The 16,823-nt window shown below is 46.9% G+C and overlaps 1 protein-coding gene across 6 annotated transcripts in view; it reads right to left on the bottom strand.

The window, feature by feature from the left end:
- LOC147640431 (uncharacterized) overlaps positions 1-16,479 on the bottom strand; it is a 30,260-nt gene extending 13,781 nt beyond the window's left edge. For 3 of the 6 annotated variants that reach the window (XR_015263031.1, XR_015263035.1, XM_086780453.1), the window contains exon 1: positions 16,031-16,479. Coding sequence is in view for 1 of the 6 variants with exons in the window: in XM_086780453.1 (XP_086636579.1) it covers positions 16,031-16,369 (339 nt within the window). In the remaining 5 variants the exon portion in view is untranslated. The remainder of the gene's footprint in view (positions 1-16,030) is intronic. The other 3 variants (XR_015263033.1, XR_015263037.1, XR_015263039.1) reach the window with 1 other exon arrangement.
- Between the last annotated feature and the right edge of the window lie 344 nt (positions 16,480-16,823).

Here is a 16,823-nt window from a genome sequence, read left to right as displayed (position 1 = left end):
TCACATGCCTCTTATGTGATCAAAGAGGGTTATCTTATGAAGGATAACTACTTATGTGTGGTGAAGGAAATGCATCCAAAGGTTATGGAAGAATGTCACGCTCCACCTTATGCTGATCATAGAGGTATCATGCCTACTACACACATGATTGAGAGAGATTTCTTTTGGCCAAGCATGCGTAAAGACATTGACGCATATGTGCGTACATGTCTTACTTGCCAAAAGGTGAAATTTGATAGGCAAAAGCCTCCAGGTTTGCTTCAGCCATTGCCTGTTCCCTCGCAGCCATGGGAAAGTATTACTATGGACTTTATTATGGACTTGCCTAGATCCCAGCATGGGAATGATGCTATTTGGACCATTGTGGACAGGTTTAGCAAGCAAGCTCACTTCTTGCCCGTCAAGAAAACCATTAAAGTTGATCATATGGTGAAGCTTTTTCTTGCTAACATCTTCAAGCATCATGGTATGCCTAAGTCCATTGTTGGGGATAGAGATCCCAGGACTACGAGCCTCTTTTGGAGAGCTTTATTTGATAACATGGACACTAAACTTGAGTTTTCATCAGCTTATCATCCCCAAACGGATGGCCAAAGTGAAGCTGCAAATTCAGCCGTGTTGGATTTGTTGAAGTGTTATGTGGCAGATCAAAAGACTGCATGGGAGAAGTATCTTCCACTTGTAGAGTTTGCCTACAACAATACAGTTCATGCCTCCACCGGAAAGGCATCGTTTGAGATTATTTATGGCAGAGTAGTCTTACCACCCATCCTTCGTACAAAGGATGAGATTTTTGCAGCTGATGAGTATGTGTGTGACTTTGATGTAGCCTTTGCTCAGGTGCGGACAGCCATTGCAAGGTCACAAGATAAGCATAAAAGGGTTGCTGACAAGCATAGGAGAGACATGCAAGTCAAGGAAGGTGATTGGGTATTACTGAAATTTGAGAAAGCTAGGCCTCGGAAGAGGCCAGGACGGGAGAGATCATATCCAAAGCTTTCTACTCGATATTATGGACCCTTCCAAGTGATTGACAAGATCAATGAAGTGTCCTTCAGGCTTGCTTTACCCAGCCATTGGAAGATTCACAATGCTTTTCATGTGAGTCTTTTGCAGAAGTATGTGGGGCCAGATCCAGAGGAGCCTATCACAGAAGATCCGCCAGAAGTTGATGAGCTTGCGGAGATCCTTCGGCCAGAGCAGATTGTATTTCACAAGGAGAGAAAGTTACCACATGGGAAGCTTTCCAGGAGATACCTTGTGAAATTTAAAAAATTATTTACCAATTGATGCAAAGTGGGTAGATGAGGATTATTTTGCTGACTACCCTCAGCTTCCACAGGCATATCTTGAGGCTTTTTAGTTGAGGTCAACTGTTTAGAAGCCCGGGGGATGTCACCATTTGGTCCATCTCCATTTCTAGAGCCACTTCTATGGGACTGTCACTCCATAGAGCGGCCAGATTTGTGCCATGTTCACATGGGGCCAGGCCAGTGTCCCATGTGAAAGGGCCAGTTTTATGGTGTCATATGGACGAGAGCCAGATCAGTGCCACCCGTGTGCGACCAGTGCTGCGTCACATGAACGGGAACCAGTTTCGTGTCACCCGTGTGTGATTTGCTTCGTGCGGTATGGACGGGAGCCTGTTGGTGCCACCCATGTATGGCCAGGATGGTGTCTTACCTATGGGACTGTCACTCCATAGAAAGACCAGGACATATTTATTTATATTTGTCGTGCTAGTTTTGTGCCCGACAAGAAGTATTACCATTTTGGTCCTTTTAAAATGTAAATCCATAAACTATGGTTAACTTTAATGTTTATAAGCTAATGTGTTCACACACATTTAAAAAGAGGCTAGACATTTTCTTTTGGATGGTGCCCATAAGTGTTAATTATGTATTAAGGTAATTTCTGTCGATTTTCTGTTGAAATTCAATAGGTGGCATGTTGATGCATGGAATGCTCTCCCGTGTGCGTGGGATCCTCTTCGTCTCTCAATTCCAAATTTTTCTCTCGCGTGTATAAACCTCTCTTTAAAAAACATATTTTTTATTAATATTAATCATAACTATGATTTAATTATGATTAAAAAAGATTAATTAAAAGTTAATCCTTCTTCTTGATTAAGATTAACAAAGGAGGAGAGGGAGTGAGGAGGAGGGATTGAGAAGAGTGGAAGAGAGGAAAGAGGGGAGAGGAGAGGGCTTCTCCCTCTTTATCAATCTTGCGATTGCAACACGGTAATCACCACCCCCTCAAAACGTTTTATTAAAAATCCATTAAAATTATAAATTTTCATTGGATTTGAGAATTGTCGGGTAGAATTGAAAATTTCATCAACGATGGGATTCTCATGAGAAATTAGCAATGTTCTAGAAATTATTTTTAGAAATCCTAAAAATTGATATTTTTAAAATATCAATGGTATTTTGACAAATTTAATTGCTAAATTTTTAAAAAAAAATATAGGTTTAGAATGCTACAAGATAGGTTTGGTGGGATTCAAAATTATCATATTTTGAGGCCCTATAAAATTAAAAAAAAATTAAAAAAATCATGATAATTCTTTTCTTGAGAATTTAATATTTTCGAAGATTATTTAATGTTGAAGTGCGTTTTCTCATGCTGACATTAGATAGATGCGAGTTATTCGCATATTATTAATACGATTGTACCTCGTATTAGTAGTTGTTTTTGTTTGGATTAATTCTAAACGATGTTTTCATGATTTTTGACCTTTGTTTAGCCATTCTTTTTGGACATGTTCCTTAATTTCTTTTGATAGCTATACTTTGCGTTCAAAGCGTGTTTCACCTTTGACACTTTTCTATAATAATTTATTTTGCACTTTTTTAAGTATGGTTTATGCTTAATTTCTTAAGCCTAAGACAAATTCTATCATGGATTAGTTGATCTATTTGTTTTGGTGGATTTTATTGAATGTTTTCCAAGTTTTATATGGACTCATCAAGTTCTGCCTAGATCACTTGTGTCTAGGGGTTTTTTATTGAGTGCTACACACATGTATGAATGGGAGATTTAATTAGGATTAGAGTTCATGTGGGAGACATACACAGAGAAACAAGGAAGAGAGAGAGAGAGAGAGAGAGAGAGAGAGTTGTGGGAATAAGTCAACTCACCAAGTGTTGAGTGTGTGACTCCCCTATCACACATGTATATTGCACTAGTACACATAGTGCACTTAGTACATTAAAAGTACTAAGTGTACTATGTACTATAACTTATGGGCTTGTACACACTATAAGGGTGGGCATAATGCCTTTACCCCAACAATCTCCCACTTAAAGGCAAAGTGCCCTTAAGTAAAGGAAAAGAAAAATCAGCATGTACATGATAATATACAAGGCCATATCAAGGCTGAAACTGGCCTCATCCAATGCCCATCAAGTGTCTGCAATGAGCAAACTGCTCTGGAGGCAAACTCTTTGTCAACAGATCAGCCGGTTGTCATCCGTATGAATCTTAACAAGCTGAATTTGCTTGTTCTCTATCACCTCTCTGATGAAGTGATACTTCACATCCACATGCTTCGTCTTTGCATGAAAGACAGGGTTCTTTGCCAACTGGATGGCACTCTGACTGTCACAATGTAACAATGGAATATCCCCTGTATAGCCCAAATCAACCACTAACCGAGATAGCCATAATGCCTCCTTGCAAGCCTTTCTGGCTGCAATATACTCGGCCTCTGTAGTAGATAAGGCTGTGCACTTCTGCATCCTGGATATCCATGACACAGCACCTCCTGTGAATGTAAACACATAACCGGTAGTAGACTTCCGGTGATCTGGATGACCGGCATAATCCGAATCCATGTACCCATGCACTAATGCATCCTGTTTGCCAAAGCAAATGCACATATCATGTGTGCCCTTCAGGTATCTCATGACACCTTTCACTGCTTCCCAATGCTTCTTGCCAGGGTTGGCCATATATCTACTAACCACTCCCACTGCAAATGCAATGTCCGGCCTAGTAGCAACCATGGCATACATGAGACTGCCACAAGCTGAAGCATACGGAATCTTGGCCATATCAGCCCTGCCACTATCTGACTGTGGGCTGTCCATAGCACTGAGTTTCACATATGGAGGCAAAGGAGTACTAGTCTTCTTCCCCCCGTCCATATTGAACCTCTGCAAAACTTTGCCAATGTATTCCTTCTGAGATAAATACAACACATGCTGATTTCTGTCCCGAAGTATCCGCATACCCAAAATGTGATTTGCATCACCCAAATCCGTTATATCAAAGGTTTGATGCAGCCTCTTCTTCAAGGCATCCATCTCTTTACGAGATTTTCCAGCAATCAACATATCATCAACATACAAGATGAGGATCAATAGACTGCCATCCAAAGCTTTCTTGGTGTACAAGCAGTGATCTATGTCACTTCTCCTGAAATTCTGAGATTTCATGAATGTATCAAATTTATGATACCATTCCCTTGGTGCCTGTTTGAGCCCATAAAGACTCTTTTTCAGCTTGCATACAAGCTTCTCCTTTCCATTCGCTACATAACCCTCTGGCTGTTGCATATATATCTCCTCATGGAGATCACCGTGAAGAAATGCAGTCTTCACATCCATCTGAATCAAGTCCAGATCATCATGTGCAACCAAAGCTAATACAGCTCTAAGTGTGGTCATTTTGACCACTGGAGAGAAGATCTCCTCAAAGTCCACACCATATTCCTGCTTGAAGCCCTTAGCCACTAACCTGGCTTTGTATCTTGGCTTTGCATCAGGTGCAACTTTGAGTCTGTAAACCCACTTGCATGGCAAAACCTTCTTGCCTGCAGGCAAATGCACCAACTTCCATGTTCCATTTTTGTGCAGAGAATCCATCTCTGACTTCATGGCACGCTCCCAAAGAGCTTTGTCTGCCCTCTGTAAAGCCTCCTTATAACATGAGGGCTCCCCACAGTCAGTAAGCATCAAGTAGTCAACCCCTCGAACAAACCTGTTAGGGGCTCTGGAGGGTCTTGTGGACCTCCGTACCCAATGACCATCATTTGCAGGTTGCTGTCCAGCCTGCATATCACCTATTGGTGGCTCCTGTTCCATGCCATAAGGCTGAAATATCATGCCCGGTATCTCTTCTAACTGTGGCATATCCATAGGGATATCTTCTGCCATGTCTGGCTGTCCATTTGGACCATTTTCAGCACCATTTAAGGGCTGGTTTTGCTGCTGTAATGGCTGATTTGCAGCCCTTGGTTGTTGTCCATGATGTCCATCATCATCAAAGATGACTCTGCTAGGCTCCTGTTGCCTTGCAGGCTCCTTATACATGCATGTTTCATCAAAAATGACATCATTGCTGCGTATAATCTTTCTATTCACGGGATCCCAAAGTCTATACCCCATTTCACCTCTGTCACCATATCCTAGGAATATGCATTTGTGAGACTTAGGATCAAGTTTGGTGCGCATTTCTCTGCGTATGTGCACGTACGCAACGCAACCAAACACTCTCAAGTGCTTGTATGACGGAGGCTTCCCTGTCCATACTTCCTCTGGCACTTTCCCACCAAGCCTCGTGTTAGGTGACCTGTTTATAAGGTGAACGGCTGTCGTAACAGCTTCAGCCCAAAAACCATGAGGTAATGCAGCATGTGACAACATAGAACGGACCTTCTCCTGTATGGTCCTGTTCATCCTCTCTGCTGTCCCGTTTTGTGGAGGATCATAAGGAGTAGAGAGCTCCCTCTTGATGCCTTTAGCATCACAAAAGTCCTGAAACTGTTTGGACATATACTCTCCACCATTGTCGGAACGCAAAGCCTTCAGTGTTCTGCCAGTTTGATTCTCAACAAGAGCAACAAACTTCTCAAACACTGAGAATGTATCACTCTTCAAACGAAGAGGATAAACCCACACCTTACTTGTGGCAACAAACTTCTCAAACACTGAGAATGTATCACTCTTCAAACGAAGAGGATAAACCCACACCTTACTTGTGGCATCATCAATAAAAGACACAAAATATTTTGCCCCTCCCAAAGAAAGCTGAGGCATCTCACATACATCTGTATGCACAAGCTCTAACTGAGCATCTTTCTGTCCAAGAGCTTTCTTGTGGGAGCACTGGAGTTGCCTGCCATATATACAATGCTCACAAAACTGAAAACTTGAAAACTTTAGAGAAGGCAAGTAACCCAAACGAGACAATTGCTCCATTCCTTTGACACTCATGTGTCCCAACCGGCTATGCCACATAAAGATTTCCGGCAGCTCGGTTGCATTTACATTAGCATGGTGACAAACACCTGCATGCATGAAGTAAAGAGTGTCCACCTTAGAGCCTCTGGCAACAACCAGTGAGCCCTTACTAATTTTCCACTTTCCACGACCAAATGTGGTAACATAATCAGCATCATCAAGCTGTCCAGTAGAAAGCAGATTCTTCTTGATCTCAGGCACATGCCTGACATCATGGAGCATAAGCTGTGAGCCATCTGAAAACACAAGCCTCACATCACCTCTGCCAAGAATCTTGCATGCATGGTTATCACCCAAATAAACTACTCCTTCATTGCCAGCAGTATACCTGACAAACAAGTCTCTGCACGGCAGCCAGTGATCTTGCCAGTGGCCTGCAGGAGATCAGTCGGATGCTCAGACTGGCTGCCTTGGACCGTCTGGAGGCCTTCAGAGAGCAGGAGAGGAGCCTACGGAGGAGTCTAGCGTCCCTTCAGAGACTCCAGGAGAGAGATCCTCTGAGCCCCTCGATCTCAGAGCAGATGGAGACAGCCCGCACTGAGATCAGATCCATCGAGGAGAGGCGGGTGGAGTTTCGATTCCATGCTCGGGCTTCTTTTTGGACTCAGGCTGGAGACAGAGTGACTCGGGATTTCTTTGAGGCGAATGGGCCTCGATTCAGACGAGAGGGTCTCAGGCGGCTTCGCCAGGCTGATGGCCAGGTTGTGGTGGATCCCCCCAGGGTTCGGGCGATAGCCACAGATTTTTACAGGGATCTTCTCTCGGCTGAGCCAGCAGACGACAGGGTGAGAGAGGCTAGGGAGGCGGTCTGGAGCTTCACGAGACCGGTTGTGCCGGTCCATTTGCAGCACTCCCTTCTCTCCCCTTTCTCGGATGTCCTACTGGAGGAGGCTCTGCAGGCATTACCTCGGGGCAAATGCCCAGGAGAGGACGGTCTCTCAGTGGCTTTCTTCCAGAGATACTGGGGCCTCCTTCATAGGGGCTTCAGATTGGCACTCCAGGAGATTATGGAGACGGGAGTCATGCCGGACAGCATGGCAGAGGGGTTGATCCACTTGATCCCCAAAGAGGGAGGAGACAGACTGGAGATTAGACAGTGGAGACCGATCACCCTGCTAGGCACGGCCTACAAGGTCCTAGCTAAGGCGATCAGCAGGCGGCTTCAGCCTCACCTTCCGGACATCATCCACTCCACGCAGACAGGCTTCATCCAGGATAGGAGCATTCTGGATAACATTTTCTCTTTCTGGGAGGCTACGGCTTTGGCTAGATTTCGACAGGAGGATCTTGGCGGTGCTCCTTCTCGACTTTGAGAAGGCATATGATCGGGTGGACTGGGCCTTTCTGGAAGGCACTATGGAGAGGATGGGCTTCCCCCCTCAGTGGATTCGTGGGGTCTCTGCACTCTACACTTCGGCTCATAGCCAGGTGCTGATACAGGGCGTGTGCGGAGAGAGGTTCCAGCTCTCGCGCTCGGTGCGGCAGGGGTGCCCCTTGGCGCCCTTTCTTTTTCTTTTTGTGGCGGAGGCCATGAGCACCTTCTTGACGGCACAGGATACAGGTTTGAGGGGCCTCCAGCTTCCCATCCGCACCTCGGAGGAGCTCCTGGACTCGGAGTTTGCGGATGACACTGCTGTCTATCTTCAGGGAGGTGAGGAGAACCTCCGCCGCTTCGCCTCAGCCATGGACAGGTTCTGCAGAGCTTCGGGCGCTTTGATCAACTGGCACAAGTCGTGTGGGCTGTGGGTCAGTTCTATGCCCCCCCCGACTTGGAGGCCAGTTGATGGTTTTCAGTGGCTGTCCCCCGGCACTACAGTGCGTTATTTGGGATGCTATGTGGGCATTGATATATCTCCGGAGCAGCAGATAGCCCCCCTTCTTCTGAGTATTCGGAAGAAGCTCCTGTATTGGAGTACCGCTCGTTTATCTCTGGTTGGCCGAGTAGTTGTGGCCAACCAGGTTCTGCTCGCTACCATGTGGTACATCACTTCTTGCTGGGCCTTCTCTCGGGCGTGCATTGGCCAGGTGCAGAGGCTCATCAGGAACTTTCTTTGGTCCGGAGGCGACGGGCGACCCGCCAGGGCCAAGGTGGCATGGGCTGTGATCACTCAGCCGAGGGAGAGAGGCGGCCTGGGCATTGTAGATCCTATTTGCCAAAGTCGTGCTCTGCTTGGCAAGTTGGTAGTTCGTGGTCTCCTGCCAGGCGCTGAGCCGTGGAAGGAGTTTCTTGTTTCCAGGATGCTCAGCCGCACTCCTTCTCTTAGCGACCCCTGGACCCCCAGCATCAGGTGGATCTTTACGGAGCAGCGATCCAGAGGAGTGGGCCTTGGCTTCGAGGAGCGTTTTGCAGCCAGCCTTCTGAGGGCCTGGGCACATCTGAGGCCGTCCCTTTTCCAGACTCCCCCGGGCACCGATGAGGAACGCTTGCGGCAACCATTGATCTGGAACCCCTTGATTCGACTTCCCAGTGGCCATATGGTTGGCTCGCGGTCTCACGTGTCGTGGGGCCCGTTGAGCTCCGGCCCGGCCCAGTCCCTAGACGACTGGATATGTTTTCAGCAGTTGCCTCCAGAGGTTCAGGAGAGGAGGCTCAGTGGGATGAGGGGCAGAGAGTTGATGAGACAGGACATTGAGGCGGCCATCCCCCGGGAGTGGCGGACCCCAGTACAGGACCCTCCACCTCCACAGTGGATGGGTGTCTTTACTCGGCATGAGATCCTTCTAGCGGTCTGCGGCACAGCGGAGAGCGTCTCCCCACTCACTTTCGAGGTGGGAGAGGGTGGCCAGCTCCAGAGGACACGACTGGATTTGGATGGGCTCCAGGGTTGTATTCTTCAGAGGGTATGGGTGGTCGGCTTTCATCAGAGGCAGTGGTATGTAGACCCCTCACCGGCCTCGATAGGGGAGGACTGCTCTTGGAGATTATGGGCGTGGGACAGCAGGCCTCTTATTCGCCTCCAGTGGGATCCAGGTGAGTGGTTTTGGCGAGATCCCTACTCGGCCCCTACCAGCCCTGCCATCCCCTTCTTTCAGTACACAGCGAGGCTGGGGCGGCGGATTCAGAGACACAGGATAGCGAGCACCCCGGCAGCGGCCGAGCATTGGCGGCGACAGGGGCTCTCTCCTGCCTTTCTTAGGGACTTCTGGCAGCGCCTTTGGGCTAGTTTCCGGCCCCGGAAGGTGACGCTTTTTCTCTGGCTCACAGCGCATAGAGGATTGGCTGTGGGGGCTTGGCTAGCTTTTGGCAGACACCCAGCGTCCTGCCCTCGGTGCAGCCATGCACAGGAGTCACAGCGGCACTGCTTATGGGATTGCCCACAGGCACAGCAGGTCTGGCAGCGCGCTCTCAGGATGGTTTTTGCAGGCTCACCACGTGAGATGTTGGTGACGTGGAGTGCGGTGGCTTGGGCCACGGACAGCGGCCCTGCACTTGGATATGAGGACGTCCCTGGCAGTGTGACCATCCAGGTCTCTGACAGGGCGATGGCGGTGGTTCCGACACCAGACTTCTCTTCGGCAGCCTCTCAGGAGGGGGTCGGGCAGAGATGGGAGATGATCAGCAGCATGACGGATTGGCACATATGGAGAGCCCGATGCAGGGAGGCCATTGACCACCAGGCGACCCCACCAGCGGAGGTCATACAGGCCCTCTGGGTGGACATCATTCACACCTTGAGAGGACACTGGGGGAAACTCCAGGGCGACTCGGATCGCATGAGAGGGCGCCGCAAGGCTTTCCTCCGCACTTGGCAGCCTGGTCCTTTCCTCACCGCCGCGAGTGACGAGGATGTCACTTGGCACTATAGACCGCCAGTTTGGCTTTTCTCACCTCCATCATGTATTACTAGGTAGCCCCCCCCAGAGAGCGGCCAGCCACGGGGGGGAGCTCAGGTGTTCATTGTGTTTTTTATCCCTCCTTGCGAGGTGAGCTTTGTAGCCATATGGCGTTTTCTCATTAACTAATAGAAGGATCGTTTTTCCAAAAAAAAAAAAAAAAAAAAACAAGTCTCTGCAACCTGTGACATGAAAGGAGGCACCTGAATCAATGATCCATGAGTGCATACCATGACCATCTCCTGTAAGAAGTGATGGGCATCAAGTGAAGACGTGAATAGGACCTCATCCTCACTGTCACCTGCATGTGACACATTGATTTCTTCAATTTTGACTCCACTTTTGCCCTTTGGCTTTACATCTTTGGCTTCATCTTTGTCTTTGTCTTTGCCTTTTTCCTTTTCCTTTTGATCATTTTTCCATTTGTAGCATTGCTTTTTGATGTGTCCCTTCTTGCCACAATAATGGCATTCCAAGTCCTTTTTGGAGCGGAACTTGCTCCTTCCCCGTTCTTGGCTTTTACCCCTTTGCTGGGATCTCCCACGTGCATTCATTGCATTGGACTTTCCAACAGAGTTGTTTTTCCTGTTCATCTCTTCTTGAAGAAGAGCACCCTCAACATCTGCATATGACAGCATAGCATTCGAATTGCTAGTGGCTGTCCTGAATGTGTCCCAACTCTCTGGCAAAGTGCATAAGAGAAAAGTGGCTTTGAACTCATCGTCCGTTGCCAACTTTTGATTTATAACTTGGCTGACAATACCATTAAACTCATTTAGATGGGCTGTCATAGACGCCCCTTCCTTCATCTGAAGACCTATGAGTTTCTTCAACCAATACACTTTGCTTGAGGCACTTTGCTGGGCATACAAGTCCTGCAATCTCTGCCACATTCCCCAAGCTGTCTTCTCTTCACGAATGCTGAAAAGTAAAGAGTCTGACACAGATAACATGATAGTAGATCTTGCCAGCTCATCCATATCTTCCCACTCTTCAACAGTAAGAGAAGCGGGCTTTACACCCCTTTCTTTGATAGGCTTGTGCTGCTTCTTCTGGAGCAACACATTATAGCACTGGGTTTGCCAAATATCATAGTTATGTGAGCCTTCAAGCTTCTTGATGTGAAGCAATGAAGAGCTCTCACCTGTGGTTGCCATAGCAATATGCAACCTATCAATGCCTGACTCCCTGCAAAATGTGCAAACACTGCACCAAAAGCACACAAAGTGCTCACAGTTGTTCTCCCAAGCTTTATCTCCCACTGCGGAAGCACAAATGCAACTTTTCTCCCACTGTATGTGATGAAATCACCAAAATCTGGTTGCTGCAGATTTAGGACAGCACCTTAAATGTGCTCTGTTGCCCTTCCAAAGTACTGTACAGCAGTACCAAACCTGTACCGGCAAGTACAGCAGCTGAAAATGAACCTTTTGCTCACTCAAATCAATGTGCAGCCATGCCAAAACTTGTACAAAGCTGTACCAAATCTGTACCAACAGGTACAATTGCAATAAATGCTCTCCTGGCTGTCCAAATGAGTGAAAATCAGACTTCTACAGTCCCGAACACTGCATACAACAGTCCCGAACAGAAATTGGGCAAAAGCCCCTTGACTGCAAGCTGATTTCTGAGGATTCAAGGCATAAAAGTCTTGCCTGCTGCTTTGCCAAGCTCAACAAGCATAAAATCTTGAAAAGCCCCTTGATTTAAGATCAATTTCTGATCATACATGGTACATTAGCGCACATGAAGGCATCCAGAGTCTTCACGATGCTTCCCCCTGGCCACATATACATCCAATACATGAAAGCCCCTTGATTTACAGGCACATTGAGTGCTTGTCGGGCATCAACACGTTACCCAAAGCATCAAATGCGAGTGCCTGCATGCAAATCAATCCAATCGGCACAAAAGCCCCTTGATTTGCACTGCAATTTGTTGCAATTTTGCCCGAATGTGCGATTTCTCACATCATACAGCATGTATGAATGCTTAATTGCACAATTACATCAAAAGCCCCAAATTTCGACATCCAATTTCCTGCAAATTGATCCTGATTGTGACCAATGTCACCCAATTTTGCCAATTTTGCTCAAAAATTGAGCAATTCGGCAACTGTACCTGCTCAATTGATTGAATTGATAAGAAATTCCCAAAATTGAAGGCAAATACCTCTAAATTTTTGAATTTCTCTGAGATTTGCAGGCTGAATTTCTGTTGATGTTGTTGCAAAAATCTGATGCAGAAGAGAGGGGGGAGGCGAAACTTGCTGATGTTGATGCTGATTCTGCTGCTGCAAAAGGGTGAGCTTCTTCTGTCGTATTGAACGATGAAGGCCGCCCGTTAGTGTTGGCACCACCATGCTTGGCGAGTCGCTTTTTGATTCTCGTCTCACCAAAACCGTGGGAACGGAGGAGGCGCCCGTGGGTTTCTACCTGGCTGTTGGCTACCTGCGCTAGGCAGCCTGGGCTTCACTGGTACACGCACCACAGCTACTCCTCGCTCGCCTGTCTTCAGCAAATTACTAGCCCAATTCGTTGGCTGCCATACACTTACGTGGCTTCCCATACACTTACGTGGCTTAGCGTACAACTGTGTGAAGCGATTCACTTCCTTGCAGCCCCCTTTGTGGTACGCTGTTGCTACTGTAACCTACCCGCGTGACACTGCGTACAATGCTTGGCTGCCTGTAGCAAGAATCGGCCGCTTCACTCTACAGCACTTTATCCCTGAAACCTGTGCAAGTGACTGCAAGTTGCTCACGCCAAATTCCAGCTCTTCGCCCTCTTCTCCACCTGCGCCTTCCTGCTATCTGGCTTCTTCATGGAGCTTTGCCATTAGCCCACGCACTGTACTTTGCTGCCTAGCAGCTGGGCAAAGAAGTGAAGAAGCGAATCTCTACAGTTCAAGAGAAAAACAGGGTGCAGCCATCATAAGAAGAGGGAGGGGATCAAGAATGCTCTGATACCAGTTGAATGGGAGATTTAATTAGGATTAGAGTTCATGTGGGAGATATACACAGAGAAACAAGGGAGAGAGAGAGAGAGAGAGAGAGAGTTGTGGAAATAAGTCAACTCACCAAGTGTTGAGTGTGTGACTCCCCTATCACACATGTACATTGCACTAGTACACATAGTGCACTTAGTACATTAAAAGTACTAAGTGTACTATGTACTATAACTTATGGGCTTGTACACACTATAAGGGTGGGCATAATGCCTTTACCCCAACAATGTATTTCACTTGCTTACTATGAAGTTTTGTTTGAACGACACCACGTTCATATACTCCGGATTAATGAGTTGGCTACCAATTTTAATGCTTCTTTTGGCATGATTAATATCCATTAAATATTATGTGTGCATAAACTAGAAGGCTAACCCACATTAGGCTTATGAGCATGTGAGCATGGGAACAAGCTTTAGTGGAGCATGGGTTAGAACTAACCTTAAGGGTTAAGGTTAGGATCAACAGGCATCCAAGGGTCACACATGGGAAATGGAGAGTCAAGAGTCACTTGAGAGTCCTCCTATATAATAGGAGCATGGGGCATACTCAAGGGAGGCTTGGAGACTTAGGCTATGGTCTCTTGTGTAGAGATCCATATCTACTCACCTACCATTTCACACTATAGCTACATGCTATTGGATTGGAGTTATACCTCTTGATGGTATGGGACATCAAGGTAGAGATATGATGTATTTCATTTATAATTCATGTGTGCATCCCTTGGGCTCGGGGGTGGTCGGGTGGTTGAGTTTATGCTTGATTTATGCATAACAATTATCTAGAGAGATTTTAGGGTTTTAACACATAGGCTCTCTCATTAAAGGTTAAAGACCCTAGTCTAAACCTAGTCTAACACCTATTACCCCAACAAGGTGAGAGAAGCCAATCATGAGCTATACGCAGCCTTTTATAGGCTTGGGAAGCATATATGGACTGGTTGACCTATGTCGGCCAAGTCCCTCAACATGAGATATTATCTTGTTGCCGACAGCCTCTTGATAGATCCTTCCTCTACTGGCCGACAACCACCTGATCCCACCATAACATCTTTCCTACCAATATTAGCTGTAGAAGCTCCTAAATCTGGTTATAAAACTCATCTTTATATGTTGCCCCTTCAAGGAATAGCTATGGGATCAGCATGTACATGTCAACAGATTGGTACAAACCTCCTAAGAGGGGTGCAAGCTAGCTCACCACCCAATTGATGGTTTGCATCCACAAACCTCCCCCCCAGACCAAAGGCATAGGCTCCAATTCACGAACCATGCCAGTTAGCATTGATATACCACCAACGCCTCCTTGCTCAGGCTTCGGTCCTTGCTCCATCGAATCCAATCATGTTCCCGATAGTAATCTTGGTTCATCACAAACTGTCACCGCTTGGGGTATATGCAGGTCTCCTCTCCAAGGGAGAGAGTGTAGAGAAGCCTTAAGGGCTGATTGGAACGAGAGAGATGAAGGCTTTGATGGTATTATGGCTGCAGGCAACAGGGACATCAGATGAACAGCAGCCAATCAAGTCGCCGACAGCTGAAACAATCAGCCCGCAGGTGGCACCACATCAACACTACGCAAGTACCACGTGGCAACAGGGGAGTGCTTTTTCAAACTCGCCTTCAGCTTTTTCTCTCTTATCATGAGTGTGCATGCAAAAAGCAAAGCTTTTGGTTGTTAAAAAAAAGTTATTCTTAATTATTTCCAAAAGCCACAATTTTTTGGAAAAGCTAGGGCTGCCATTATGGCACCACCATCATAAACATCATGGACATGAACATAGATAGCATCACATCCACATACAGATGGGCACATCAACCATGCACCACAAGACCGGCAGATATGCAAGGCATGGGGACGGCTTAAAGATCAGTCCGCCTTTGATGATTGCTCCATGGACAACTTCATCTCACCCCAGATGGCTGCTGCCTTGGGTTTGGAATGGGGACCTGAATAACCACACATGCTAATATGCTATACATAGGCGCCCAGATGCAACTCAGCCCATTCCCATGCTATCAGCCTGTAAAGGACTGACCCACGCCTGCATTCATGCTGGCTGACTGCTTTTGATGATGACCCACTGCCATGTGGCAGTCCACGTGGCACCTGCGCTGGTGTCCCTTTCTGCCCATCTGCAACTGCCGCTATGTCATCATAGCCCTAGGTTGCATTACCGCCTGAACTTTCTCCTACAAACAAGACAGTCGGTGCTGTACATGTCAGCATCACGGAAACCTTGATGCAATGTGCTGATATGTCCTGGTGTGCTGAGTTGGTGAGTTATTGCCCCATCACTCGTCACATCAATTCATTGTCTGATAAGCTGGCCACCTAATCTGTGATGCTTGTAAGTCTTTGCTCCCCAAGGACTATAGTGACTGGGAACAGCCTTTGCAAGCCCATTTTCCAAGTAAGAAAGGCCCTTTGATGGCCTATCCTTAATTCTTCATCTTATGCTCTTTACCGATGAGCAATACTCGGCCAAGGACTCATGATGGTCCAGGCGTCTCATTCACTAATCCATCATTACCTAAGCAACAAGAGTGCTCTAGATAGCTTGGAGTGCGACATCAGCACCTTCCTCGTTCTCCAAAAGTTGCTCAGCCCAAAGCTATTTTCCATTCGTTTTAACATGAGCTGCACAGGGGAATGGAGGCTACGGACACCTCTATCACGGGCCTGAGGCCAACTCCAAACCAGTGGAGCTGACTTCAAGGGAATTGCATCATGTGCAGGTGAAAAATCCCCTTCACGTATCCTGTCGTTTCATTGAAACATTGCCGGATTTGCCTTATTTTCTCTAGAAAAAATACGTGAAGAATGTTACCCTTCTACCATGTGCTACAGACTCTTTTTTTTTGGGGAAGTATGTAATTACACCTCAAAAAATCTTGGAAACATATCAAAACCAGTGAAGATTCCATAGCAAGGCATCACACCTTTAGGGCAGCCTGCCATTTGCGATGCTGGATGCGGTCTGCCAGAGCGTCCAGGAGGGTGGTTGCCACGAGGCGAGTGGCCTTTCTGAGGTTTGGGGGGTCATCATCTGCAGATGTCTCTACCAAGCGGACCACGTCAAGCGTCTTCATGCCTGCCCTCTTCAAAGAAGAAGGGACAGCAAAACCACTCGAGCAGATAACCCTAGTAAACCTGAAACGGGGGCATTTTCTGAGATGGACGGTCGAGATTCCTGCTCTTATCATGCTATTCATTCCTGCGGTGGGATTGAGCTCATCGGTAGCAGGCGCGCTGCATGCGCTCGCAGATGTGCGAGGCATGGCGATGCTATCAGAAATGTCGCTAACGTAGCCATGACTCGTTTGGCCTGTACACGTGGCCTTCTATCATGATATTACTGGTGCACAGTTCTCCACGTTGGAAATTGTATATTAAAACTAGAGATGACACGGGTAGTGGTCAGTGTTCGTTTTTTCCAAAAAAAAAATGGTGGACCTTCAAGTTTTAAATTTGAAGGTATTTGTAGGTGCAAAGTACACTAAACTCGGGTTTTTTTTCAAACACTGGTAGTAATTAACAAAGAGAAGTATCATGCGAAAGAGTGCATATTCCATAAGTCATAAGTCGGTGCATGTAAGAATAAACGAGGAACCTCACCCGTAGGAGGCTACCCCTCCTCGAACCTCCAAACTGCATGCTTGAGCCTCCCAATTCTTACCATGTTGCCACATAGCAGCCCAGTGAAATTCGTCCTTTATATAATATAGAGATAAG

Source organism: Cibotium barometz, chromosome 3 (assembly GCF_041138505.1).
Source record: "Cibotium barometz isolate CiBa-2024 chromosome 3, ASM4113850v1, whole genome shotgun sequence".
Taxonomy (NCBI): Eukaryota; Viridiplantae; Streptophyta; class Polypodiopsida; order Cyatheales; family Cibotiaceae; genus Cibotium; species Cibotium barometz.
Note: the sequence above shows the minus strand (reverse complement) of the source record. Positions and strands in the feature narration are given on the sequence as shown.